The sequence below is a fragment of the Patiria miniata genome, unplaced genomic scaffold, assembly GCF_015706575.1.
Source record: "Patiria miniata isolate m_02_andy unplaced genomic scaffold, ASM1570657v1 HiC_scaffold_7, whole genome shotgun sequence".
Classification (NCBI taxonomy): Eukaryota; Metazoa; Echinodermata; class Asteroidea; order Valvatida; family Asterinidae; genus Patiria; species Patiria miniata.
The window spans coordinates 35,306,965-35,334,931 of NW_024037074.1; the positions used below are offsets into that span (position 1 = coordinate 35,306,965).

The 27,967-nt window shown below is 41.7% G+C and overlaps 1 protein-coding gene across 9 annotated transcripts; it reads right to left on the bottom strand.

The window, feature by feature from the left end:
* Positions 1 to 193: 193 nt before the first annotated feature.
* LOC119745886 lies at positions 194 to 26,984 on the bottom strand. Of its 9 annotated transcripts, none has more exons than XM_038222544.1 (21): positions 26,689 to 26,981; positions 19,476 to 19,865; positions 18,483 to 18,623; positions 17,197 to 17,364; positions 16,055 to 16,408; positions 15,392 to 15,523; positions 14,730 to 14,894; positions 13,643 to 13,789; positions 11,915 to 12,106; positions 10,710 to 10,844; positions 10,109 to 10,315; positions 9,482 to 9,619; positions 8,883 to 9,089; positions 8,258 to 8,401; positions 7,879 to 8,103; positions 7,019 to 7,156; positions 5,872 to 6,069; positions 4,890 to 5,240; positions 3,229 to 3,357; positions 2,335 to 2,490; positions 194 to 1,212 (listed from the first exon to the last, which is right to left on the bottom strand). In XM_038222544.1, the coding sequence occupies exons 1-20, from the start codon at positions 26,768 to 26,770 to the stop codon at positions 2,354 to 2,356; spliced, it is 3,780 nt and encodes a 1,259-aa protein (XP_038078472.1). In that variant the 5' UTR covers positions 26,771 to 26,981; the 3' UTR covers positions 194 to 1,212; positions 2,335 to 2,353. The 9 variants fall into 9 exon arrangements, with proteins under 9 accessions (XP_038078472.1, XP_038078473.1, XP_038078470.1 ...); XM_038222545.1 differs by having other exon boundaries at positions 9,482 to 9,616; positions 10,710 to 10,847; XM_038222542.1 differs by having other exon boundaries at positions 8,258 to 8,398; positions 10,710 to 10,847.
* Positions 26,985 to 27,967: the final 983 nt, after the last annotated feature.

The following is a 27,967-nucleotide window of genomic DNA, read 5'->3' on the forward strand; positions in this document are numbered from 1 at the left end:
CATTTGTACTGACCTCAACATGTGCGTTGCTGATAGTCTTATAATAAAAGTAAAGTCTTGTAAATGCTTGGATGTTGTCTCCCAGTGTGTGAAATATGTAACGGTGGTGTTCTCCAAAAGAGAAAAACTTTTTTTCTAAATAAAAAAAATGGAGCCAAACTTTAGGGCAAGAAAAAGCTATTCTGAAACCTAATAACACTTTCACTTCAATTCAATCAGTGATTTATTTCAACAATATGGAAGATTAACTTTAACATCAGAAATTTGTGATACATTATCTTGGGTTTTTTTTTTTTGGGGGGGGGAATAAACACCACAAATCACTGCAATACTATACTAAACAAGTTTACTGAAGTCAAGTAATAATTATTATCTTATAATATAAATTCAGTCAGTGATTCATTTCAACAAAATGGAAGATTATTTGTACACTAAAAGGGCCGGGGGGGGGGGGGGGGGGGGGGGGGGGGGAGGAATCTACACCCTCTCTCCACTTTTTCAGCGATACCCTTGCAAAACATATTTCCCAACCCGAGCTTTCCTGACTTTTTAGCCTCGAGTCTTGCACATCTTTCGATACCAAAAAAACATGAAATTTTGACCATTGGGTGCCACTGAATTTCCCTACACAAAGCAGAATTTCCATTTGTGCACTTAAATAATTAATCAGCCAAAATCCACACCCTTAACCAATGGTAATTCTATTTCTTGGGTATGTTCATATGAAGTTGTTCTATGCATCCACCGAGTTTCATAATTTTTCAACACTCAAGATCTGAGGTGAGGGGAGAGATGGTTAAAATAACCCTGCCCCTTTAGGTTTGAACAACAGAAAATTCTGACAAAATATTATTTGTTTGTTTTTTTTTGGGGGGGGGGGAATTAAAAAACACAAATCACTGCTACATAATAAAGTACAAGAGTGTATATGTACGTAAACAAGTCACTCGTACAAAACCAGTTGATCATGGAAATTAGGATGCTATGGCTGATTGCCAGCATATCAGGTGATTCCCAATGAAACGGGCCACTCATGATAATTATTTTGTGCACTCGTATCATATAAGGCTAACACAAACTGAACAGTTTCTCTACAATATATGTTAATTCTACAGCTGTATAGACTTAAAAATCGGTATCAGTATAACACAAAGTTTCGCAAGTTTCCAAGCTTGGCATGGGCAAATCATCACGAGGCTTGCTCAGCTGAATCTGGGCAGAAAACAGAGAAATACAATACCAATTTCGGTATTAGTTACTCTCAATGTCACAATAATAAAGATGTTCTTTCCATGATCTCCAATTGTTAATTTACTTTCCTCCTAACAAATTTGACTTTTGAGTGTTAAAGGGGTACACTTTTTTGGTAGGCCGTCTGCAACAGGCCTACAAAAAGTTTATCCATTTCAAAGGTCTTTTTGAGGGTGAACTTGAAAATACACCTGGCAGTTCATCTTTAATCAAGTCTCTTCTTATCCCTTACTATTTAACTTCAAATAAGGTGAAGTTTCGTAGTCCTGTTCCTTGCAAATACCCCACTTGAAGTTTTATTGAAATGAATGGATACATAGCAGGAAACAAGCCTTAGCACCAAGGTTGCAATGTGCAGACTGATGTTTGCTTTAAATTGAAATGACTGAGTACGAGCGTTTGGACACATTTTTCCAATTCCTTTTGCAATGCAGATCTACACCAATATTATCAAAAATTTATTACTCAATAAATTTGGGGTCCACTTTTTCCCTGTCCTGTTACCTCTGATTATATATTTCTCATTTCTCAATGAAACTTGCACTGCAACTTTCTAAATAACAAGGTAAATAAAAAGGACAGGAAAAAGGTCACGGTTTGGAGCCTGGAACCATATACTAACCAAATATGAAGCTCTGTTTTTTGTCGCTAGTTAAATTGGGATATGGGTTTATTCATGATATATTTTGAACAATGTGTATATCGTCGTGTGCCTGGCGGAAGGGTATATGCGCGTAATGTGCCCTAATGCAATGACATGCAATCACCAAAACGTTCCCAGCAAATAGGGAATAAGCAGAAAAGTGCCTCTGTTTTACTTAAAGATTTTTTGTCAAGAATTAACACAAGTTGTTCCAAAACTTATGTGTTACGTGTAACCAAATTTCAAAATCATATGATTTATATAATACGTGTGGGAGAACATTGGATATGTAATACACGTGGAGGAACATTTCTGGAACTGATTTTTGCATCAGAACGCTCATATGCCCTTCTGCCGGGCACCCGACGATATGACAGTTATCATGTACTAGGTGAATTGGTTCATCTTGGGTCACATTCAGTGTTACACAAATCCCTTACCGTCCATTTCTTGAGGTTCCTACAGGTCCACGGTAACACGCTGAATGGGACCAGCACAGGTGTAACTGCCTTCATCTATGTGTGGCGCATAGTTCTTAATTTCCAGCACGGTGATGGAATCTGAGCTTTCAATCACTCGAACCCGCCTCCAGGAACCTATCAAAGAATAGCCGAGTTGTATAATTTAAGTCTGGAACTCAGACTCCAGTCCACAATATCTTGCAATTTCAGTGACTCAGACGTGACTCGAGTCACATTGACAAAAGATTCAGCAGAATAGAATAGCCAAGTTGTATGACTAAAGCCCTGAACTTGAGACTCGAGCCCACAAAATATTGTAATTTCAGTAATTTCAGTGACTCGGATGTGACTCAAGTCACACTGACAAAAACTCAGAAGAAGAGAATAGCAGAGTTGTATGACTGAAACCAAGAACTCAGATTTGAGCCCACATTATCTTGTAATTTCAGTGACTCGGATGTGACTTGAGTCACAAGGACAGAAGACTTAGAAGAATAGAAAAGCGAAGTTGGATGACTGTAGCCAAGAAATCAGATTCCAGCCCACAGTATCTTGCAATTTCAGTGACTCGAATGTGACTCGAGTAACACTGACAACAGACTCGGAAGAATAAAATAGCGGAAGTGTATGACAAAGTCCTAGTAAAGTATCTAGTAAATTTCAGTGACTCGGACTTGACAGCAGTCACATTGACAAAAGACTCAGACTATCATTACTTGGACCTAACGCTGAGGACTTGTGACCCAAACTTCTTTAATCGGTTCAATTCAAAACTCATTACTCAGACTCGAACTCGTAATTGAGCCAAGTGTCTTGCGACTCAGACTTGTGATTCATTGTCTTGTGATTCATTGGCAACCAGATTGGCCTTACCGCTGAGGATTTCTCGTCCACTTGGGGAGAACCATCTCGGCTGGACGGGAGGCAGAAGATTGTAGGTGCACTCCACAGTCACCCTCCGTGTTCCTGCGCCTGCAACTGCGCCTATTTCAACCTCCTTCACTGTTAATGCAATCAATGTCAAAACAATATAGAACACAGAATCAGAAGGGGGAATATGGTTAAAAATGAACAAAATTCTGGTAAATTGATTCAGAATGGCTATTCACAGAAAGTCTTTTCATGCATCTGATGTCCACGGGGTAATTGAACATATACAATAACACGTGCCAGTTCACAAGTGAAAGCCAGTGAGTGAGTGAGTGAGTGAGTAGGGGAGTGAGCGGGGAATGAGTCAGTCATCAGTCAGGCGCAATAGGACACTTGAGGCTTACCCTCTAAGACCAGAAAAAGAAGCGCCCTCGGGTGTCAGGAAACATATTTTCATTTGTCCTCATACAGTGCCCCGACAGCTCTGGTGCAAGTTCGAGCAAGGACCAGTGGTTAACTAGTGGTTGGTTCGTGATGTACGAACGACTCTAGTCAAACAATTGTCATGTCAACGACCGTCAGAAAATGGCGGTCGCACAATTATTCAACACTTGTTGTTTTATATTTACACAATATTAGTGATTGTGGAAGTTTAGGACATCTTACATAATCCCCACTATTATTGTATAATGGTGACAAAAGTGACATAATCATAAACTGACATGGAAAACTGTGCAATGAAAATGAAACTTAGCGCCACAGTTTCGTTTTTGGCCATTTTTGTTGATAGTTGGTCCCCTCTGCACTATGCTATGGAAATAGCACTTGATAACCAGCTATAAATTGTTGCGTGACCAGCCGCGGTAGACTGGTTCCAAATAGTCGACTAGCGTAGTCAACCATCGTCGACTAGACAGAGTTCGGGCTAACTTTAGTCGAACTATGGTTAACCATTGGTCAACAATAGTACAGTGCTAAAACTGCTAAAACTTGTGAAGGGTGTAGGTGCGATAAAACATTGTGGGTATGTCATTTGCCATATACAATGTTCATCTGTTTTGTTGGCGAACTGGTACAACCAGTTCGCCAACACAGATGAGTGATGACCATAGTTGGAACAAGCAAAAGATAATGTGAAAAGCAAAAAAAAAAAAATTTATCATTTATAAAAGGGTCCCACTCCCACTGTTTTCATATGATTTTGGGACTTGGATACAACACAAACTATGCAACAGAACGTGTAAGTCTCACAAGTCCACGTTCACTTAAAAAAAAAAATATTTTGGTACCAAACACTGACTAGTCTAGTCACAGACTCTCGTGTTTGAATTTACCCACTCGTTATCCGTGTGATTGATTGAAAAGAAGTTGACGTCGCTAAAATTAATTTTATAACACATATGTAGTCATCAATTTTAAAATGTTCAGTATGTTGCAAACTGTAACGCTTTTTTTTCCTTTGAAATACCCATTTATTGCCCTTGATTGAATGGCCCCAGTCAGGGCACAAAATAAATGCAAAAAAATAGGATGTTGCACATGTTGTAGATCCTACACATAGTGCCCAGATGTGCTGTATTGTCATACAATCTTGCAGGTTTGTGAGGTCAACTTTTCAATGTATTGGTTGAAATCTCTCTGGACTGCAATAGTCTGGTACACACCATTATGGCACTTGGCACCGGGCTCATTCTCGCTGGGCATGGAGGCACAACTCTCCCTCATACCCGCAAGCTCCTCCACCGAGAATGTGATCCTCAAAGTCTCTGCGCATTGGTCGACAGCAGTCAAGCACAGCTCCTTGCAAGGCAGAACGGCCCTCTCGCGGCAAGGCGGCAGGTAGAGGGCACACATGTAGGGGCGGAAGTACGGGCTGCAAGGGTTGGCGAAGACGGGCTCCAGACCGCGGAAGACATCACCCAGCTCATTTTGGCCCAACCCGACTAGGCTAGGGACGTAGGTTGATGAGTAGCCGATGCCAACAGAGCAGTCAGGAATTCTAATCTCCTCACAGGCTTAAATAATGACAAAACATAATGTGTTGGTAATATTAGAAAGTGGGGAAGTGTGGCCTATAAGCTAGTGGTTAGGATTTGTGACTCATGGTGTTTGAATCCAGCTGCTGGCCATGTTGTGTCCATGGGCAAACCCCACTTGCCTTTCTCGGGTAAACCCTCTCTCTACCCAGGAGTATAAATTAGAACCAGGAGTAACCTCCGATGGACTACCATCCCATCAAGGGGGAATAGAAACATTTTCTGCTCAGAGTGGTGGTTATATTATACAAATATTGACTGCTCCATTGCAAGTGTATTGTAACACAAGCCTTCTAAGAGATCCATGGATTGTTTTCATTCCAAGGCAGAGCCAAAGAAAAATGGAATCCTCCATCAATCACCAAGGAAGTCTAGTTTTACTTTACCATGTGTAAAAGCCTCATCCACCAATTCTAATTTTCTTTTTTTGAGAGAGAGAGATTCGTATTAATCTATCCCACTTCGAAGTTCTTCCATTACATAACAATATTTACTGAAAATTTACCATCACTTGTCCTGCTCCATCCCTTCACAAAATGTATGAATCCAACTCTGTAGCATGTGAGAATAATATGTACAACGCGCAAACCCATATTTTTTTTTTACTTACGAGGTTGCTCTGATGGGTTAGCCAATGGCCCCTGAGTGATGTCCCCAATGACTATGGTCTGGGCAGAGTCTGGGCCTTGACCAAGGCAAGTGTAGACACCAGCATCCGTGGAATCCTCAAAGTCTTTAATGACCAGCTCTGTTACACTGTCTGAAGTGTTCACACCAAAGTGGTGACTAAATGGATTTCTTACAATGTCTGAAAGACAAGAGCATTAAAAGCCTCGGTTAGATGTAGTACTTACAGTTGTAACCCAAACAGCCTTGTAGCCTATTAGATGTAGTACTTACAGTTGTAACCCAAACAGCCTTGTAGTCTATTAGATGTAGTACTTACAGTTGTAACCCAAACAGCCTTGTAGTCTATTAGATGTAGGCCATTTAAAAGTGCACCTTTAATGTGACGTCACATGACATGTGATTGTGTCATCATGACGTTTATCTCTAGCACACCCCTGTCTAGGGACACACCAGGGCCCAATTTCACGGCGCTGCTAAGCACACATTTTTCTGCTAACAGAGCCTCCGTCTATTTCATGGAGATGGTAAGCATATAAGCACATCCAAAGGCATGCTTACTTCAGAGGAAAAATTTGCTTAACTAAGTGACAAAACAATAGAAATCTCCATGCACGCGCGACCGTTTGCACATCCACGCCGTGAAATAGTGCTTAAGGTTAGCACATTTTTCTGCTATGCTGAGCACAATTTTTCTGTTAACTGTTAAGTAGTACCCAGGTATCGACCCAATCGAACATGTACTCCTGTAGACATGGGCCTTTTAATAAGTCACCTTTAATGTGATGTCACATGACATGAGGTGACATCATCCTGACGTCATCTCAAATTTCATCTATCATACAACCTTGTCTAGGTATATACCAAGATTCAGCCCAATCAGACATGTGCTTCTGTAGATGTAGGACTTTGAAAACGCACTTTTAACGTGCTGTCACATGACACATTACAAAATCATGATGACATCAATTTTATTTGGCACACATCTACAGCTGGTTGACGACTGTGCCAAGTTTAACGTCAATGGGGTGAGAAACAAACATTTAAAAATGCTATGGACTAAAAAAAATTCGGGGGGGGGGGATTTCTTGTTGGGATACACCCAATAAAATGATTTTCCTGAGGCCTACCTCTGGGCACCACTGCACCATACAAGTCCAGCCAGATGGGTTGAAATGGCGGGCTAGACTGGGAAGTGCACGAAACTGATGCATACACTGAACCTACGACATTTATAGTGCTCACTTCACCAATCACAATCTCATCTGCTGGCAGGGAGAGAAGAGAATGAGGATTCATAATAAAAACTTAAAAAAAAACTAAATGCAAATCGAAACAAAATACTTGAAATACAAATTGGAAATATAGCAAAGAGATGACACTGAACAATCATCATCATCATCACCAAGTTCGCCACAGCCCCCCTCCCTCCGATCCGCCATAAGGGTGGCAAGCTCGCCGGCCGTCTCCACGCCAGCGTCTTTCTTCGGCACCGCCACATAGGACATAGCTTGTTGAACAATGAAAAATAACAATGAACGTGAAGCCATTCAGCTGACTGTTTCATGGGCTACTTGTGTGGCGTCCGGTGTAATAAGCAACCCAGCCTGGATGTCTCCCAACACCTCCATTTTCCGGCGCTGATGATATGAATGTGTGCGTCTTGGCAATGACTGGCTCAAATGTGAAATGCAAGATGCTGGAACAATAAAATTATCTTTCATCCGAGCACAAGGTTAATTCATTTGAAGAACGGGTGGCAATTTTCTGCATTCCAGTCATAGCAGCCCTAAAACAGGTACAGTGTGCACCGAAAGCTTGGCTCTAGAAATCCCATCAGCAATGGCTATTTCACTTTTGCCAGTTCACGTTGTTAAAATGAAATTAAAAGAAAAATGTTGCAGCACCTCAGCTCCTTCAGTAGTTTTTTATTGAAGGCAACAAACATGGGCCAACTTGATGCATTTTCATTTCGGATTATTTCACTTACTAGGTTGCTCTGATGGTTCTGCGACAGAGGGCAACGTGGTAGGGTTAGCCAGTGGCCCCTGAGTGATGTCCCCAATGACTATGGTCTGGGCAGAGTCTGGGTCTTGACCAAGGCAAGTGTAGACACCAGCATCGGTGGAATCCTTGAAATCGCTAATGACCAGTCCTGTAACACCATCTGATGATCTCACAGCAAGGATGCGACTAGATTGATTTGTTGGAATGTCTGAAAGATAACAAAATTAAGAGACTGAGTAAAAAAAAAAGAGCACAAGGATGTAACTGCACTAAAGCCATACTTAATTCTAGGACATTTTCAGGGATTACCTTAATTTTTTTTGGACAAACATTTAATAATTTCTCTTCTTTCTGAGGCCTACCTTCGGCTATGGGAACCACTGCGCCGTACAAGTCAAGCCAGATAGGCTGAAATGGTGTGCTGGATTTGGAGATACACGCAACTGATGCATAAATTGAACCGATGATGTCCAGAGTAACCACTTCACTAATCTCAATCTCATCTGCTGGCAGGTAGAAAAGAGAATGAGGAATCAAAATGAAAACGTTGAAACGGTCTTAACTGCAAATCAAAACAAAATATTTGAAATCCTCATTGTTAATACTGCAGAAGACACGATGCTGTGTAACAATCGAAAGTAAGAATGTGACCTGAAAAAGTAAACCAAGTGCCGTTAAGCTGTCTGTTTAAACAGAACGTATGACCATGCAATGTCAAGCAAAAGTAACCTTGCCTGGCTGTCGATCACCCCAATTCTCCTGCACACTCTACTGATCATATAAATGTGGTTTCTTGGCAATGGCTAGCTCTGACGTGAAATGCAAAATGATAGAACATTACTTTCGATCCAAGCCCACACTTGCTACATTGGATGAACCCAGGAATTTACTGTCTTCAGTCAGTACAGCTCTACAGGTTTTTACTAGCATTCAAAGGCAACAAATTGTGTCAACTTCATGCATATTTATTTTTACTTAATAACTTACGAGGTTGCTTTGATGGATCTGTAAGATTAACCTGGGGACCGAGAGTGATGTCCCCAATGACTACGGTCTGGGCAGAGTCTGGGCCTTGACCAAGACAAGTGTAGACACCAGCATCGGTGGAATCCTTGAAATCTCTAATGATCAGCCCTGTTACACTATCTGAAGTGTTCACAGCAAAGTGGCGACTAAATGGATTTGCTGAAATGTCTGAGAGATAACATTAATCTTAACATTAACCTTTGTAAAAAAGGGGATGAATCAAAGCATATAAAATCATGCGAAAGCAATGCCTCTATTATTCGACACATTTTCACACACCACTTTTATGAAGAAAAAAACCATTGGACATCGCATTTCACTGATCAGAATCAGCCCAACTTGGAGAAGAGATGGTTTTTAACTACGTACTGATTACAAATCAATGGTGTATGACTGTTGGGATGCTAGCAATAAGGTATCAATGGAAAGCTGATACACCACCCTTTGAGATAAACCCCCATTGGACAGTTCAAGTCCACAATTTTGAAGCACTGACCCATATAGGGAGATTGTTCTGTTTGGATTCACCCTGAAGAATCACTGTTAATTCTGAGGCCTACCTCTGGGCACCACTGCGCCATAGATGTCCAGCCAGATGGGTTGAAATGGCGGGATGGATGTGGAAGCACACCCAACTGATGTCATCATGAAACCAGCGATATTCATGGTGGTCACCTCACCAATCACAATCTCACCTTCTGGCAGGGAGAAAAGAGAATGAGGAATCAAAATGAAAATGTAGTAACGGAATTAACTGCAAATCAAAATAGTTGAAATCCAAATGGTTAATATTGGAAAAGAAAGGATGCCGAGTAACAATGGAAATATGAGAATGTGAACTGGAAAAAGTAAACAAAGTGCCATTAAACTGTCTTTTTCAAGGAACATCTGCGCAATGTCCAGCTAAAGCAACCTTGGCTGGCTGTCTCATATTGCACCAATTCTCCTGCACACTCTACTGATGATATAACTGTATGGTCTTTGCAATGGCTACATGTAGCTCAAATATGAAATCCAAGATGACAGGAAAATAAGTTAACTTTTTGATCAGAGCACATGCTGGCTTCATTGCATGAACCTAGGAAGTTACTGCTTTCCAGTCACTACAGCTCTACAGTTTTTTTACTAGCATTAAAAGGCAACAAAATTGTGCCAATTTGATGCCTTTTTTATTTTGCTTAACTTACGAGGTTGCTTTGACGGATCTGTAAGATTAACCTGGGGACCGAGAGTGATGTCCCCAATGACTATGGTCTGGGCAGAGTCTGGGCCTTGACCAAGACAAGTGTAGACACCAGCATCGGTGGAATCCTTGAAATCTCTAATGAACAGCCCTGTTATACCGTCAGAAGTGTTCACAGCAAAGTTGCGACTAAATGGATTCGCTGAAATGTCTGGAAGATAAAAACGGTAAAAATCTTTATAAAAAAAAGGGAATGAAAGTGAACAATGCCATGCCAAAGCAATGCCTCTATTTGTCCACACATTTTCACACACCATTTTAACGAGAAAAAAAACAAGGGTTGTGCGTTGTTTGGACAATAAAATTTCACTGATCAGAATCAGCCCAACTTGGACAAAAGATGGTTTTCAACTACGTACTCAGTACAAATCAATGTTGTATGACTGTTGGGATGCTATGCTAGTAATAAGGTATCAATGGATAATTCATCTTTTGAGATAAACCCCCATTGGACAGTTCAAGTCCACAATTTTGAAGCACTGACCCATATAGGGGGATTGTTTGGATTCACCACAAATAGCATCAATATTAATTCTGAGGCCTACCTCTTGACACCACTGCGCCATAGATGTCCAGCCAGATGGGTTGAAATGGCGGGATGGATGTGGAAGTACACCCAACTGATGCAATCACTGAACCGGCAAAATCCGAAATGGTCACGTCACCAATCACAATCTCACCTTCTGGCAGGGAGAAAAGAGAATGAGGAATCAAAATGAAAATGTAGTAAGGGAATTAACTGCAAATTCAAATATTTGAAATCCAAATTAAAATATTTTGAAATAATTGCAAAAGAGACAATAAACAGAATGTGAACTGGAAAAAGTAAACCAAGCGTCGCCGTTAAACTGTCTTTTCCACGAAACATCTGCGCAATGTCCAGCTTAAGCAACCTTGCCTGGCTGTCTACCATCCCATTTCGATCAGAGCACATACACGCTTGCGTCATTGCATGAACCTAGGAAGTTACTGCCTTCCAGTCACTTCAGCTCTACAGTTTTTTACTAGCATTAGAAGGCAACAAAATTGTATGAATAATGTCCAGCTAAAGCAACCTAGCCTGGCTGTCTCCCATCGCCCCAATTCTCCTGCACATTCCACTGTTGATATAAATGTGTGTGCCTTGGCAACGGCTAGCTCCAATGTGAAATGCACGATGAGAACTGTGTTATTTTCTATCCGAGCTCAGGCTTGTTTCATTGGATGAACCTAAGGAATGTTCAAACTTCAGTCATACAGTTGTTTACTAGCATTAACTCTTTCAGTGCCCGCGAAATTTGACCCTAACGTGCCCAACTTCGAGCGTTTTTGTTAATTGTTCGAAATTCTGTAAAAAAAAAAGTAAATAAGTTTTACTCACTAAATTTGTTGTTGTTGCTCTCTGGTATATCCTTGATATATTGGAAAGTCAAAAGTAGTCACACACATAGTGATACACCCTGAAACACTGGCCTGAACACAGGGGAATTCCGCACTTTTTGCAGAAAATACGAGATTTAGTGCTGCGCCCTCTCGCAAGAACTCGAATGAAAAAATAAATACAGGTCGTACATGCATGAAAATGGTACCATTAGAAAGAGCGAGAGCGCCCCCTTTTGATAACATATTTACTCTACCTCGTACATGTACGAGGTTTGGCAATTTTAAGTACGAACATTTACGAACATTACCTCGTACATGTACGAGGTTGGCGCTTAAAAGGCAACAAAATTGTGCCAATTTGATGCATTTTTATTTTTGCTTAACTTACGAGGTTCTGTAAGATTAATCTGGGGACCAAGAGTGATGTCCCCAATGACTATGGTCTGGGCAGAGTCCGGGCCTTGACCAAGGCAAGTGTAGACACCAGCATCGGTGGAATCCTCAAAGTCTCGAATGAAAAGCATTGCTTCACTTTCGGATACTTTTGATGCTATGAAGCGACTAAATGGATTTGCTTCGTCTAAAAGATAATATGAAAAGTTGGGGTTGGAAGAGAAAAAAACCAGTACACCGTATTGACTGTGTTGTTATTAAGTCCTCATACAATAGTGCATCACAAATACAGCACAAGCCAATCAGTCTCATGTTAAGTCACAGGCTTCTTAAATGAACTGTTCATAATGAATTGTTCATTATATCGTGTTCCTTGTGACCAGAATCAGGACCAGACTTGTGATGGACTTGTGCTGGACTTGTGATGGACTAATTGTGAGGGACATGTGATGGACTTGAATGTGATGAGAATGTGATGGACATGTGATGTCCTTGGATTGGACTAGTAATGGACATGTGATGGACATGTGATGTCCTTGGATTTGACTAGTGATGGACATGTGATGTCCTTGGATTGGACTAGTGATGGACATTTGATGGACATGTGATGTCCTTGGATTGGACTAGTGATGGACATGTGATGGACATGTGATGTCCTTGGATTGGACTAGTGATGGACATTTGATGGACATGTGATGTCCTTGGATTGGACTAGTGATGGACATGTGATGGACATGTGATGTCCTTGGATTTGACTAGTGATGGACATGTGATGGACATGTGATGTCCTTGGATTGGACTAGTGATGGACATGTGATGGACTTGTGATGAGCATGTGATGGGCTATGTGATGAGCACGTGATGGCTTTGTGGTGGACTTGTGATTGACCTTTGATAGACTCAACTACAACACTAGTTACCAACATCTATATAGGCGTGCAAACGGCAATGACCTCCAATACTACTCAAATTTTCACAGCGCAGTTTGATGGGAAATAAGGTTAAAGATTTCAGTCAAAAGTCACTCTCTGAAGCAGACCCAAGCTATGTGCCACCAGCAAGGACAGCTACTGAATCAGCACCCTTAAACAGCCTAGGGCAAGAGGAAACAACAAATTGCACCTGTGTACTAGTTCCCTTCTTATTTTTCTCTTGTTTGGACTGTAACCTCTTTTTCACATGTTTCATATGGTTTGGACACATATGCTACCGAGAACCTGGGCTCTAGTCCTGACAGTAATTCTTACAGGGGTGTAGCACGGTCATTTTTATTAGGGGGGGGGGGTAAATTTTTTTGAAAAGGGCCCTTGCACATCCGTTGTGAAATGAAGACAGGTTTTTTCTCTGCACACTTGGCCTCCGTACAATCAAAAAGCAGGGGCGGGGAGCTGTTACGATCTGTCGATGGGGGTGCTGTTCAACACTGACAATTATGCACACAAAGGAATATATGGTGCTTTTCAGGGCGATACAGGTGCGAAATTCTGAAAAAGGCACCCAAAACGGCATATTGAAAAGGGCACTTCCCCCCCCTGCTGGCTACGCCTATGTCTTATCTCACGTATGTCAACCTTTGTTTCAAGTCCTCAATTGTAGAGAATAAAAACCTGTTCACTTGGGTTTGCGTACTTATGTGAAACAGTCATTACTACCTTTTCACTGATGAACATTGATACATAGACTGAAAAAATATAAAGATTCAGTACTGGTTTCTGAGGCCTACCTAGGGGTACCACTGCGCCGTACAGATCTAACCAGATGGGCAGGAATGGGGGCTGAGATGTGGAAACGCACGCAACAGATGTAAATCTTATGCCAAGAACATCGACCTGGTTCACTTCACCTATCTCAATCTCAGGACGGGAGGGAGCTGGAACAAATAAAGGTACAGATCAACACACCGCAGAATGTAGATGCACTGTCCATGCATTTCAACAAATTCAATTGTTTTTTTCTTCAAAAAGTTTTTCAACCTGTACAATATTTTTTAATTGATTTTTTTTTTTTTTTTTTTTTTTTGTATTTTTAATTTTTTTTTATTTTCAATTTGAGATGTTCAACAACTCTCTGAAAAAAAGGGTTTTTTTTTAATTGTTTTTGCACACAAACAGATCTGGGCCCAATTTCATGGCCCTGCTTACCGTTAGCGAAAAAGCCCCACTTTGCAGCAGTAAATTCCGTGCTTATGGTAAGTGTATCTCACGGGTTAGCGAGGAATTTCGGCTTCTACGCTTGCTTACATCCCGTAACTAATGAGCTTACAGGCTTGGCGTAGAATTGTTCTGCTTGCATCATTAGCGCAAAATGGTGATCATATGCGCGGAATTCTGTAGTTGGCAGAGCCATGAAATTGGGCCCAATCTGTCCTGTGAGTATACCGGTTCCGAGTCCCTACATTATTCATTTCGATAGGATAAGGAACCAGTTTACTCTGTGAGAACTGGATTATTGTCAACCCGTTGTCTGTCAACTGTTAACAGATTGTGACTTAAAGTGGTCGATAGTTACTTCAGATTGGGCAGATATAGACATCAAGAAAATAGGAAGAGTTCACAAAAGCACCCATTCTTTTATGGTAAGTCAATACAAAAAAATGACAGCACATAGACCGTAACACAAGTCGCATCTCTGAATCCTCTATAATCCACTACTGCAAGCACGTTCTCTGTACTGAAACTGTCAAGACAAGTCCCATGAAAAGCTCTACCTCCATCAATCCTGCCAAAAAGGCTAACAAGCCATTAGGCCCCCCCCCCAAAAAAAAAGTATGTTAGTGAAAGGGAACCAATGCCATTATTGAATTAACTTACTTGTCACATTGGGTTGGTAGATGTTGTCAATGGTGATGGTTCGGTTGAATGTGTCCCAATCGCTACAGGTGTAGCGGCCGGCATCCTTGAAATCCACAAAGTCGTTGATGACCAGACGGAGAATATTTCTGCCTTCCACTTCCACCGTAATGCGGGATTCTGGGTCTGTCACCACCACAGCAAGTAATAAATTAGGCAAATTCATGGTGAATTTGTAAAATCATAGTCAACCTGTGGTTAATAATGTGTGGTACCATGCATCAAAGCCCTTCCACTTCATACTATCAAAACATCTCTGCAATTGGACCCAGTTTGAATGGAAACCCTGTCAACACTAGCAAGAATACAACACGGCTTTCAAACAGGCTCGGTGCTCAACACGGGCAAAATTCATCCCTTGTCGGGACTATAGGGTTGAGAGATTGTACTCGGGTACAATATCCAAAATCGACAGTCGACCCCTGAACAAACTGGTGTAAATGTGAACTGTAGACCTTGACTTGTTTTCGATGGGGCCATGGTTCCGCTCACAGTCAGTGTACCAGTGTTGATTTTAACACCGGTGGACAAGACAATCCCCAAAAGGCCTTATTTGAAAGCCTTGTGAGTATATCCAGAGATCAAATATCCAATTATGACAGGGATAATGATATTCCACTTACCACCAGGGATACGCAATGAGGCTCCATCTGGGGTGACCCAGACAGCCCTGACTATGGGCGCATGGTAACACTCCACCTCTACCCGTTTTCCTGTGGCCGTGTCGAAACTCTCCGCAGGACTAATCTCGATTCCTGACCAGAAATAGCAAAGAGATGAGGTAAGGAAATAAGATTTAAAAGTTAGACAAGAATCTTTGGTACAAGACTGTGCTGAATTTTTAAGGTTTATCTTTGATTCAAGTGTTGTGAAAGAGCCATCTTCTCAAGTGAAATGTGTATATTGATGCAAACCACTCTGTTCTTACTTTTTATTACCATCAAATGTCACATTTCTTGTTTCAAGAATATAAACAGGCTTCCGACATTGTGTAAATGAGTCTATTTTCTTCACACTGAGAATATTAATGGGAATGAAGAGTACTGTTTACAATGCCTAACAATGATAATGCTAATTTAAATCAGTGATATACTACAATAAATGTATAAGAAGTTGCCAGTTTTGAGGTACGAATCGAACGAACATGCATTAAATATGTGAAAGGTGAAACTAAATTGTCTCCTCTTGTAAGTTGGGCTGATCAAAATAAGCATGACAAGGAACAGTTCTGTAGACCTATTAATTTCAAAGGTCCGTTCACAAAATGTTCTGAATTGCGAGCATACCATTGTAGCAGTCGCCGTCTGTGTGCCGCACCACTCCGTCGCAGGACAGGGGTTCAACGCCACCCTCTCGGAACGCCTCCGCGCACTCCCGATCCACCTTCTCGCACAGGTCACGGCAGAGCATGGGTCGATGGGCATCCCTGCTGGAGTCACACTCCGTCAGGTACGTTGCGCAGAGCGCCGCGCCTATGTATTGAGAGCAGCCCGAGCGGGCCACCTCGCTGTAACGCTCCAGCTTGTGGCGGATCTCATCCTTCGTTCTCATCCCGTAGGTGTTTGGCAGCTGGATCTCGGCATAGTTGACGTTGCTCCGGCACCACCAGAAATCAGGGATGGGCTCACAGGTGGTTTGTTCTAAATGTAATAAGGCAGAAATACAAAAAGCTCAGTCATCACAATTCATCACAGGTCAATCACAAGTCATCATAGGTCAATCATAAGTCATCACAGGTCAATCATAAGTCATCACAGGTCAATCATAAGTCATCACAGGTCAATCACAAGTCATCATAGGTCAATCATAAGTCATCACAGGTCAATCATAAGTCATCACAGGTCAATCATAAGTCATCACAGGTCAATCACAAGTCATGACTGGTCAATCACAAGTCATCACAGGTCAATCATAAGTCATCACAGGTCAATCATAAGTCATCACAGGTCAATCACAAGTCATGACTGGTCAATCACAAGTCATCACAGGTCAATCATAAGTCATCACAGGTCAATCACAAGTCATCACAGGTCCATCACAAGTCATCATAGGTCAATTATAAGTCATCACAGGTCAATCATAAGTCATCACAGGTCAATCATAAGTCATCACAGGTCAATCACAAGTCATGACTGGTCAATCACAAGTCATCACAGGTCAATCATAAGTCATCACAGGTCAATCACAAGTCATCACAGGTCAATCACAAGTCATCACAGGTCAATCACAAGTCATCACAAGTCATCACAGATACAGAATCTGCAACAGATGTGTTTTGGAGTCCGTACACTCCCTCTGGTACGCAAAGGCGTACATGCCTCAGTACGTCTGGCTCGAAAATCACAGTACATTTTTTATAATGCTGTCTGATTACAGCAATTAATTCTGTTCTCAAAGAGTTTATACGCAAGAAGTCATTTAAGCAAACCTTCTTCGGGTTCATAGATGTTGGCGAGCGTCACAGAGCGGGTAAACTCGCTGTCCCCCACAATGCAAGTGTAGTTGCCGCTATCGAAGGAATCTGTGTACCGGAGTATCACGAGGTTTGTAGTGTGCTTGTTTACTCTCTGTGCAAAGATGCGTTCCATCTCGTCATCTGAGCATAACAAAACAACAGGATGCAAAAAATGATGACACTAAGAGAATCACAGTTGAGTCCTCATCCGAGTCTGACAAGTATAATGAAATATCATCAGCTGTAGTAGAAAATTTACCACGAAAAACTAGACAAGTGTCATGTGAGTACATAGAAATTTGGATACAAATTCAAGTGGGGTATGAACAAAAAGGTATACGAGTGTTGAAAACGTGGAATACTTGTAAAAAGTACTCAGACCAAGTTAAAAGTCCTTTTGAAAAAAAAATTTAACATTTCTAGCACACCCATGTCAAGTCGTTTGCCCCAAAACTCATATTTGTACTTATTCATCGTACACACTAATTTATTTCAATTATTCCAATAATGAATGCTATAACCATGTAATTCAGAATATTTGGGGAATTGTATAAGGACACAAATAAAACACGGCTGCGAAACTTTTGACATCCAATAAATCTCATACACAGTGGATCGCACACCTAGACTGGTGGTCATCACAAGGTTGTTTCTGTAGAAGGCTGAGGTGGTGACAGAGAGGATATAAACGCTCGATCTGCTAGGGTTGCAATTTGTTTTCAAAATCAACATCCCCAAAGCATCTTAATTAGATGCAGAAGAAGGCCAGGGCCCGGGGCAAGGGACCTATACTGCCATCCCAAACACCAAACAATTTATTTATGTTGATGGTTCATTCTGTGGTTAAAAATATCTCGTCCTGTAAGCACAGAATACCTGTGCTAGTGCAGTAAGAATGGAATGGTCAGATGGTGATCAAACATGAAGTATTCTGCCATGTCTAGTAATAGTATAGAGGCATGAAATTGGGCCTTGGTTTTGCCACCCATTGGAGATATACTTGCTGAGCAGAATTCTGTAGAGCATCACCTTCAATCCAAGTTGCCTTAAACGTTTTCTGACTAAGCACTTTATTTTGATGTTCTAAGTAGGTCCGGTACTAGGGGGGCCATAGTACCAACTAGAGGGGCCCACTATCATAAAAATACAAAAATACACATGCATTGCTTTTGCCGTTGGTCGCCAAGGGGGGCCCGGCCCCATCAGGCCCCCCCCCCCCTTGGTGACGGGCCTGGTTCTAAGCCTTTTATGTGTTATACCAGTTATCAGGTTGCCATCCGGGGTTAACCACTGCGGCTGAATCTTAGGCGAAAGCTCATAGCTACAGGTCACTCGCACCTCAACCGTCGGCACGTTGTCAGCGCTGTCTCTTACTTCTTCAACTGGGCCAACGTTTAATGCTGTTAGAAGAAACAAACAACACTTAGAACATTCTACAGCATATCTTTACTTAACCCCAACCCTCCTATATGTCCTTCAAAATTCACCAGATGATTTGAGCAGATTTTCAAATCATAAGTCTATCTATTTATTATTCATTAATTGAAATGTTCAATGAAGAAATAGACTGGAGCGTGGGGGTTTGAACCTGCGACCTCCGGATTACTGTTCCAGTCCTCTACCAACTGAGCTGTCCTTGTTGGCGGTGTACCAATACGTCAATATCTTTATCTTGGACAAAGACATTGACGTATTAAGGAACCGCCAACATAGGTCTGGATAGCTCAGTTGGAAGAGCACCGGAACGGTTATCCAAAGGTCGGAGGTGCAAACCCCGCTCCAGTCAATTTCTTTGTTCAACTTTTCAAAAAATTGTTATAATTCACCGAGTCAGTTTCCCTTTGTGGTTCATTTGCAAAATATTTATTTATTAATTTATGATGAAGCATTATGCAGGGACTGCAAACCTAATCCACACTTTGGCCCAGGCGGGATTTGAACCTGGGTGACAGCAGTGGAAGGCGAGGAAAGAACTTGTGACTTAACATGTGATTAGAACTTTGATTAGAACTTTGCTTGACAGATCAGATTCGAACCAGCCAACCGATCACGCAAGCTCGGTGGCCGAGTGGCAAGATGTCTGCACTAGAAAGCAGGAGGTCATGGATTTGAGTCCCAACCGAGTGATTTTTTTCTCAACTTTCACTCGGGAGGTAACACACTGAGCATACAGTGTTTATACATCGGCGAAGGGCAAAACGTAATGTTGATGGGCAGAGTAAGTTAAAAAAAAAATTAATTGAAAATCGTACCTGACATACAGGTGCTGTACTGTGTTGCACTGGGGAACCTAGTACAGTCTAGCTGTCGCGGCCAGTCCAATCCTACGTGACGCATGGTGCGTTTACAGCTGGCCTGCGCTTTCTCACACAAGTCACGGCACGGCAGCGACCCACCGACGGACTCGTGGTCACAAGGCCGCAGGTAGACGGCACAAAGCAAGGGCTTGAGGTACTCCCGACATCCCCTAGCCTTGCTCATGATGGGTAGATAGGGTTGGAGCTGACCAACAGCTTCATGTTGGGTCATGAAGTGCTGATGGTCCATCGGTCCGGGACCAGGTACCTCAACCGGCATCCTTGTATACCGATGGAGGACCCCTGACCCACGGCAAGTGCTGACTGTGATTGGTTCGCATTTTCCTATTAAATCAAAACAGGAGATACAATGATGTGTTTATTGTGTAAATGTTGTAGCACTTGACATTATTATTATTCATGAAAACTGGGCCTTTACAATTCCTTATTTATCTGGAATTCGTTCTCTAAACAAATGCAAGCTTCTACCAATCTCTCCACTTTTAAACGACTATTTAAATCAATCTTAATTCAAACTTATCATTAATTCATGCCAGTAGATATAATATATACATGAAGTTACATGTAGATTGTAGAATATCCATGATTGTATTGCTCTTTGCTGACCTGACTAGTTTAAATGATCTGTATTGTAGGCCTATTGTTTGTTTGTCCGTAGTTTACGTCTCAATGTGTATTGTGTTTAGGTATGTTGCTTTTCTACGTACATGCAATTACTTTAAATACAGCATGCTCATTGAGCCTCGTGTGACTGACCATTCAATAGTGTTCATTGTAAGTTAATTCCCTTCTCTTGGATTGGGCTCAATGAGCATGCCTGTCTGGGGCCCATGCTTAAAAGCTCTGCTTCTCAATGGGCCCCTCGATCATCTGCAGTGTCCCTAAAATATCACTTTTGTTGTATTATTTGTAATTCTTTTCTGTTAAGTAATTATTTCATGTCATTTATTGATTCGATACTGTGGAAAATAAATGAACCTTGAACCTTGAACCTTATTTATACCATCCAATCTCCCTGGGGAATATATTCAGCTCGATGCAGCATTTTTTGAGGAACAAACAGCTAATCCAAGAACGATCTCTATCTCTGCCCTCACAGGTATCCATTTATTACTCCTGGGTGATGAGAAGCAATGAGTGACCAAGTGTTTTGCCTAATTACTAAAGCACACACGCACTGCAATCCAACAGGCTGGACTCGAAGCCACAACCTGCTGAGCTGATTCAATGCTCCAGGCAATTAAGAGGCACAATATGACTGGCATGATGATATGAATCCAATAACCACTACCTCACGACTCCTAAAAGAGCAATAAGTTTGTAAACAAATAATATTCCAAGACACCCTTGGTACTTTGTAGAAAATCCTCCTAAATTCCTGAATAAGGAGATTAAAAAGAGGCCTCCAGAAGAGTGGAATCTACTTCGATTGTAATCACACTGTATAGTTGCCTAAATGTATAGCTGTCGCTAAAAACGTCTGGTGAGGACGAGTCAATAACAGTCTGATGAAGATCGTTCCATACCTTGATGGTTCTCGGAAAGAAATTGAGTGTTCAAATGTTGATGTTGAGATACGGGTTCTCTCAAATTGTATGGTGTTGCCTTTCCTGGATCCCCCAGTTTTTGGCTGCAGGATGTGACTAGAATCTTTTGTGATGATATGACGGGTGATTTTAATGGGGCTGTAATCTGGCGGTAAGGCTTCTGATGCGAGATGACATCAGATGCTTCAGCAAAGCCAAGAACGCTATATCTGTAGTGACATTATTGTTGTTATGATTTCTGGCTAAATAAATCGTGTATGGTTACAATGAGTTGGCTCTCATTTGATTTTCCCTTACAAAAAGTGTGTTGGTTATTGACAAGGATCTGATGATGTTCCATGAGATGACTGTCTAAAATGTGTTCCCATAATTTGCAGCAGGTAGTTGTCAAACTATTAAAGAAATCTGTCTGTTATTTGCAGGGTTTGAGCGACCCTTTCCTGAATAATGGGGTAATATTAGCTCATTTCCATTCCCAGTACCAACATGACCAAGTGATTGTTGGAAGATAAATGTAAGAACCGACGCCATCGCAAACATCTTAAGCGCTCTGGTGGGTATCTCATCTGGACCTGGTGATTTTGAGATGTTGATGAGGGTTTTAAATAGTTTTAGAAAAACGTGCAACGTGCGCGTACCTAGCGTACGTTGCAATGGTTCAACACTGTTAAAAGGAAAGCGGTAGACTGGCGCTACCATCATGACCGTGGGGTGACCGCTCCAATTTAACCTGCTCTATGATTTAACGTAGTTTATTAATATTATTAGTGCAAAATTATAGGGCCTACTTAACTTACAAAACATGCAAAAACGAACCTCGGCAAAGTGGGCATAAAACCATACGTATTAAGTCCAAAAATCTCCATCATCCATCGTGAGAATACATCAGTTTGGTCCATCACTCACCAATCAGTGCAGTTTCTACTACATGAACTACTTTGGTTTGAACACGTGCGCGCGGCAAATGTTTTGATAGTGCGCCACCAAGAGTGGCCAAGGTGCCATCTCAAGTTAAAGGAACACTCTGTTTGACCATGGAGCTATATATAGCTCCATGGACCTTTTTATAGCTCCATGGTTTGACTCGACAAAATAACTTGGGCTGAGTTTGGGCGGTGTGTTCTTGACACTGGTATTTATATTTGTATTTTCGTGCAAAACCCGGGGGTGGGAGGGGTGGGGGTCGGTGGTGTGTGTGTGATTCAGTTCCGAGTGTAGTGTACGTGGGTCGTTTTCCCGCGCGCCGTTCCGAAGCGCCAATTATCGGCTCTGCGGGCCTCGCCACGCCCCTTAGACAATTACCCTATGGAATTGTGTACGTTAAAGTCCCATGCGCGTTCTGCGTCCATTTTTTTTTTTAAGATTTAATTATTATGGTTTATTTATTTGAATTAAAAGCAGCCCACAGGCTGAAAACATTCAAATTTACAACGGGTACTATTCATTATCATTAACAGACTTCTAAAGACTTGATAAGACAAGACATTGCTGATTAAAACTGGAGTGTAAAATTATTTAAAATTATCATTAAAAAAACAGAGTGGATCACAGAGGCTATATACTAATCATTAACAGATTATTTTGCTAAGCTAGACAAGACATTGCTGATTAAAACTGGAGTGAAAAATCGCGAACAGACCACCCGACCGCGATTTTCTTCCACTGAAGGTGGGTTACTCAAATATCATGCATTATTCAGTTCTCGTTTTCCTTTCCCTTAGAGAAGAAAAATAATTCAGAGAAGAAAAATAGTCTATGAATGAGAGCAGCGACAACGTGGTTTCGAACCGGGGCCGTATCATAAGTCCGACGCCTCATAAAGTCCGACGTAGGAAAAACGAAGCGTACGAGGCGAGCCTTTATTTGGTTGGGGATGCGATTTTGTCGGACTTATGAGGCGTCGGACTTATGAGCGGACCCCTTCGAAACCAGGGATCGATCTTTGTATCCAGCTCATATGGAATCGCTCACATCTATATCTCGCTATCGACTAGCTTGATGACGTCCGGGAATGTACAACATTTGCTTTTGCTGCAATTTCCAGAAATAATGGATTTGGAGGATTAGTATGTTATAGGACATAATGTTAAACTGACTTGCTTCACGTTTAGGGCAGATGCTGGGAAAAACCAAGAAAACCAATCATGTTTCTGTAGTCTGGTTCCCTGACCCCACTTAAGATGAATGGTCAGAGATCAGTCTATCAGCAACCTCGTCCCCAGGGTGTCGAGCAGTACGCGCCCACCACTACCTGCTCTCTCACTGTGACAGGTAATTCTGTCCCCCCTGGTAAATGTGTCCCCCCGGACACATTTACCGACTCGTGACCCGGTAAATGTGTCCGGGGGGACACTTTTACCTAGGTAAATTTGTCCCCCTCCAGGTAAAAATGTTTCCCCTGCCCAACGGTGAAAGTGTCCCCCTGGTAAATGTGTCCCCATGCAGTATGTACTGAGAGCAGCAGCGTGTCGCACGCACCAGTACATGCTGCAAGATTTGAGGCAGTGATTATAACATGTGTACATATGCGTCTCCCTCTACAATGGAAATTCGTCCAATAGGAAATTTCGTTACGCGCTATGACGGGAACACAGACCAATCCAAGGAGACGTTGTATCATACTATCAATGAGACGAGGGCCATCGCCATGCATCGCCGCTGTGTTGACCTATCGCGGTAGAATCGCGATAGACTTCACCGTACTCCGAATCGAAACATTGTGTTCACGTATCACCTAATAGACTAAATTAAATATTTTTTATATTCATGAAGGGCAGACTAAACTGAATGTATACCTTGTAGAGTGAATTCATCAAAACAATAACCTTCCGAGTTTCAAAAGAGGGGGATTAAAAACCTGGGGGACAGAATTACCTGGAGGGGACAGAATTACCTGGAGGGGGACAGAATTAACGGGCCAGGGAGGACACTTTTACCTAGGTAATTCTGTCCCCCCGGACACTTTTACCGGGGGACAGAATTACCTTCCACACCTGCCTGTGCGGAGTTGCGTTTGTTTTGGGGGTATAAACACAAATCAATTCGTCGCAGCGCAAGCACGGCGTGAGTTACGAAAACACGATTTATCTTAATTAAACTGTTACGATCTTAACGAAACAATATTTATGTAGTTTCACATTTTATATTAATATGAACAAATTGGAAAGGAAACGAATATTTTCGGGAAGGCTTGGACGAGTGATCGCGAAAACACGTACTACACGTTGTGAATAACTACACCAAGTACACGATATAAATCCATTTCGAGCCAATTTCGGTATCGAATCAGGATACAGGAAGAAAGTTTCCTACCAGGGCTTACTATTGGAAACGAGGTTGGAAATAAAGTTAGCACTGGGGACGAGGCTGGTCTAGCAAGCTTGTACCCCTTCACAGGCGTGTAATCAATTGCAAAGAAAATGCAGACTAACTAAATATGAAAAAAAACCAGTTTTCTCCAACGCTGGTCGGCCGACCAGCGTTGGAAAATACAAGCTTTCTTGAGCTCGTCAGCACACTAGGAGCTACGATTTTACAGGATGCTTTAAACTGTCATAACCTAACAATCCAGTAAGTTATTTCGTGATAATTCGATCATTTCGTTTTTTGATGTTTGCAAATGTTGTATCTTCTCTTTAAGGGTGCAGAAATGTAAATAGGCCCAAAATTGCCTGCGCCTGCCAAATCACGATTTGCATGCCCTCAAACGCCTTATTGGGGCCAGAACAAAAAAAAGAAGGGTGGAAGCCGTGCACGGGGCCGGGGCTGTGAGCTTGTATTTCTGTGATTCTGTGAAATTTTGATGAAATTGGGAAAAAGTAAAAGTGCTCTTCTTTTTTTTGCAATGGAACGTAGTCATTGTTTTCAAAAATGGCGATGGACTTTATAGGACTATTCTATGGGGTAATCATCGTTGGATGGCAATTTTCCCCAAAAGTCATTTGATTACCAAAACAAAAAATTGAACAGAAAATAAAAGACGATGAAATAAGCTTTGTCTCGAACACCTCAGAGAGTTGTGAGTATTTTTCATAAGTGGGAACATTTATTATTGGGGTCTGTGGCAGTTTATTACTGGTCTGTATCCTTGGTTGACTAAATAACAACTCTGCTCTTGATATCATTGTGGTGTTTGAGGAATAAACATATTGGCGCGGTCGAGACTATGAAATTATTTATGACTTTGGAGCATCCCACCTACTGACGGAAAAGACATTCGCTACCCAGACTACGGCCGGTGTAGACTTGGCCAAGTCTGGGTTGCGCTCGGTCCGATATCACATTCAATTACAAACTGCCCCGTGAATTATTATCTGAAAAAAAGCGGCTTGTACAAGGTTGCTTTCGCCATTGAACTTGAGGCCAATGAAATTCGGGATATAGCGTGCCATTAATTTGGGTACGTATAATAAGTCTATATCCCGATTTTTTTGTCCAAAATTTTGAACGGATCTGTACCTCAGCTTCATGGACATGAGGTAGGCTATAGCTTGGAAACTACTCGGTTCTTAAGGCTCATGACACGATGACACTAAAATTCGCCATTTAAAGCAGGGAGAATGTTGGTTTTAACATGGAGCTAAATGCCCCAAAACATATGCCTACCCAAACTACAGGGTGAGTAAAAAAAACGAAACTCAAATTTCAGGACTATTGTTTTAGTGAAGTTCTGCACATGCACTTTCAAAATCTAGGATATGAAAGCCCAATTCATAAGCTTTATTTTAGTACAAAAATCATTCAAATCACTCATGTACTTTTTAAGTTACGGAATTTTAAATACAACCACCGTTTCACAGTTCTGTCCACGGATCACATCACAAGAAGGTAAGTGTTCTTTCAGCAAAACGAAAACAAATCACATAGGGATGTGTGTGGATTGTTTTCGTTTTGCTGAAAACGGTGGTTGTGTTTAAAATTCCGTAACTTAAAAAGTACGTAAGTGATTTGAATAATTTTTGTACTAAAAGAAAGCTTATGAATTGGGCTTTTATATCCTAGATTTTGAAAGTGCTACATGCAGTACCTCAATAAAACAATAGTCCCGACATTTCGTTTTCGGTTTTTTTACTCACCCTGTACAATTACAAACTGCCCCCTGAATTATTATCTGAAAAACAGCGGCTTTTACAATGTTGCTTTCGCCATTAAACTTAAGGCCAATGGGCTTCAGGATAAAGCGTGCCATTAATTTTGATACGTTTAACGAGTCTGTGTCCCGAAGGCCTTAAGTTCAATGGCGACAGCCAGATTGTAAAGCCGTGAGCAACATCACGTCAGGGGCTGGCGCTTATTCAAAATGAAATTGTGTTGGCCTATATAGTCATTTCGATTTTTTTCCAAAAATTTTGAACGAATCTGTACCTAAGCTTCATACATGGACAGTGAGGTAGGCTAGCCTGCTTGGAAACTACTCGGTATGAGGCTCATGACACTGAACTTATCGCCATTTAAAGCAGGGGGAATGCTGGTTTGAACATGGGCTATGCTCCAAAACATATGCCTACCCAAACTGTACCCCACCATGTTCTACTTGAAGTTCCCGCCTGCACAGAGCCTTGAAGTATACTCCATGCCATGAGGTACGTGCGTAAACTAACCTGATACCTGGCCGGCTTCAATGAAGTTCTGGCGAGCCGTCAGGAAGATGGCCAACACAAGTCGCCAAATCAAAGAAGGCATCCTGGCCTCGGGTTCCTGGCCACTTTTGAGAAGCAGTCGAAACTGAGGAGGGAAAACGTTCGGATCGGCTCTTCTCTGCACATGCACGGAAGAATGAAATCCTGAAACCAGTCAGTGCCACCCGTTCCTCTTCTCATCAGCACCAGCCCTGCCTAATGCCATATACACGCCGGCACCAAGGTCGACAGGTTCAGTTTATTTATTGTGCAGACGCGGCCACCCTTGAGGTATGCCCAAAAGTTGCGCAACTTAATTAATTGGACCCCGGAACTTGTCAGATATCCTTGGACGAGCCATAAACCATGTTCAAAACTACAATCACAGATCTAGGAACAAGTAAAGATGACAGCCAGCCAATGTTGCATTTAATACCATGGAGCATGCAAGGAAATTGTGGGAGCGTACTGAATCATACGCGGCGATAGCCGCGATACCCCTCCAAGAGTAGGCACGCGGACACCTGAAAACTTGTGAAGACTTTCAAAATGTTGAGATATAATGCATATCGCTATTGGGGCGACTATACCACGTTTTCCTTCATAGGATTAAACTTACTACCCCCAATCAGGATCTACACTTTTTCATGAACATCCGGCACCGAGAAAGTCATCATTCAATTTCGTCACCAGAGGAGGTAAACAGGCAAGAGGAAGGCGTTCCCATTTTGGGGGGAAAAAATGTAAATTGAACATCTGCATTCTGCATGCAGAGTACGGACGTAAATAATACCATGGCAACCAACCGTACCGCCTCGTACCATGGAGTTATCATTTTAATGATGGCTCACTATTAACCTGGGTAACCTCTAAAAGTCACCGGGCCGCTTTCGTTTTGCAGGCGTGAGTGTGATGTCAGGCAAGTTCTACGTCAGGTTATAGAACGAGCAAGTTGGCATCCTAGCTTGGAACAGTGTCAATTCACTTATTATTATTTTATTATCATTTATTCGGCCAAGATTTGCAACAAACATACAGAGAATATGGCAGTGTAACTCTAGAGGAGACAAGATTACAAGTATAAGAAGTCATGAAACAAGCAAGGAGCTATGAATAAAGGCAGCAAATTAATGATAAAAGGCAAGGTTGTTACAGAATAAGACAAAACAAGAACAGAAAAAAAACCCAAATTAAGATGGCCAAGATTAATAAAAGTGAACTTAAACACTATGACTCGAAAGCCTATCAATCCAATCCTAAA

Excerpts from the sequence above, each read along its gene's own strand:
- LOC119745886 (XM_038222541.1), bottom strand. The coding sequence starts at position 26,770 with ATGCCTTCTTTGATTTGGCGACTTGTGTTGGCCATCTTCCTGACGGCT. Across the intron at positions 16,409-17,196 it reads CATCTATGAACCCGAAGAAG|AACAAACCACCTGTGAGCCC; the intron begins GTTTGCTTAAAT and ends TATTACATTTAG. Across the intron at positions 8,402-8,882 it reads AGATCCATCAAAGCAACCTC|CAGATGAGATTGAGATTAGT; the intron begins GTAAGTTATTAA and ends TCTACCTGCCAG.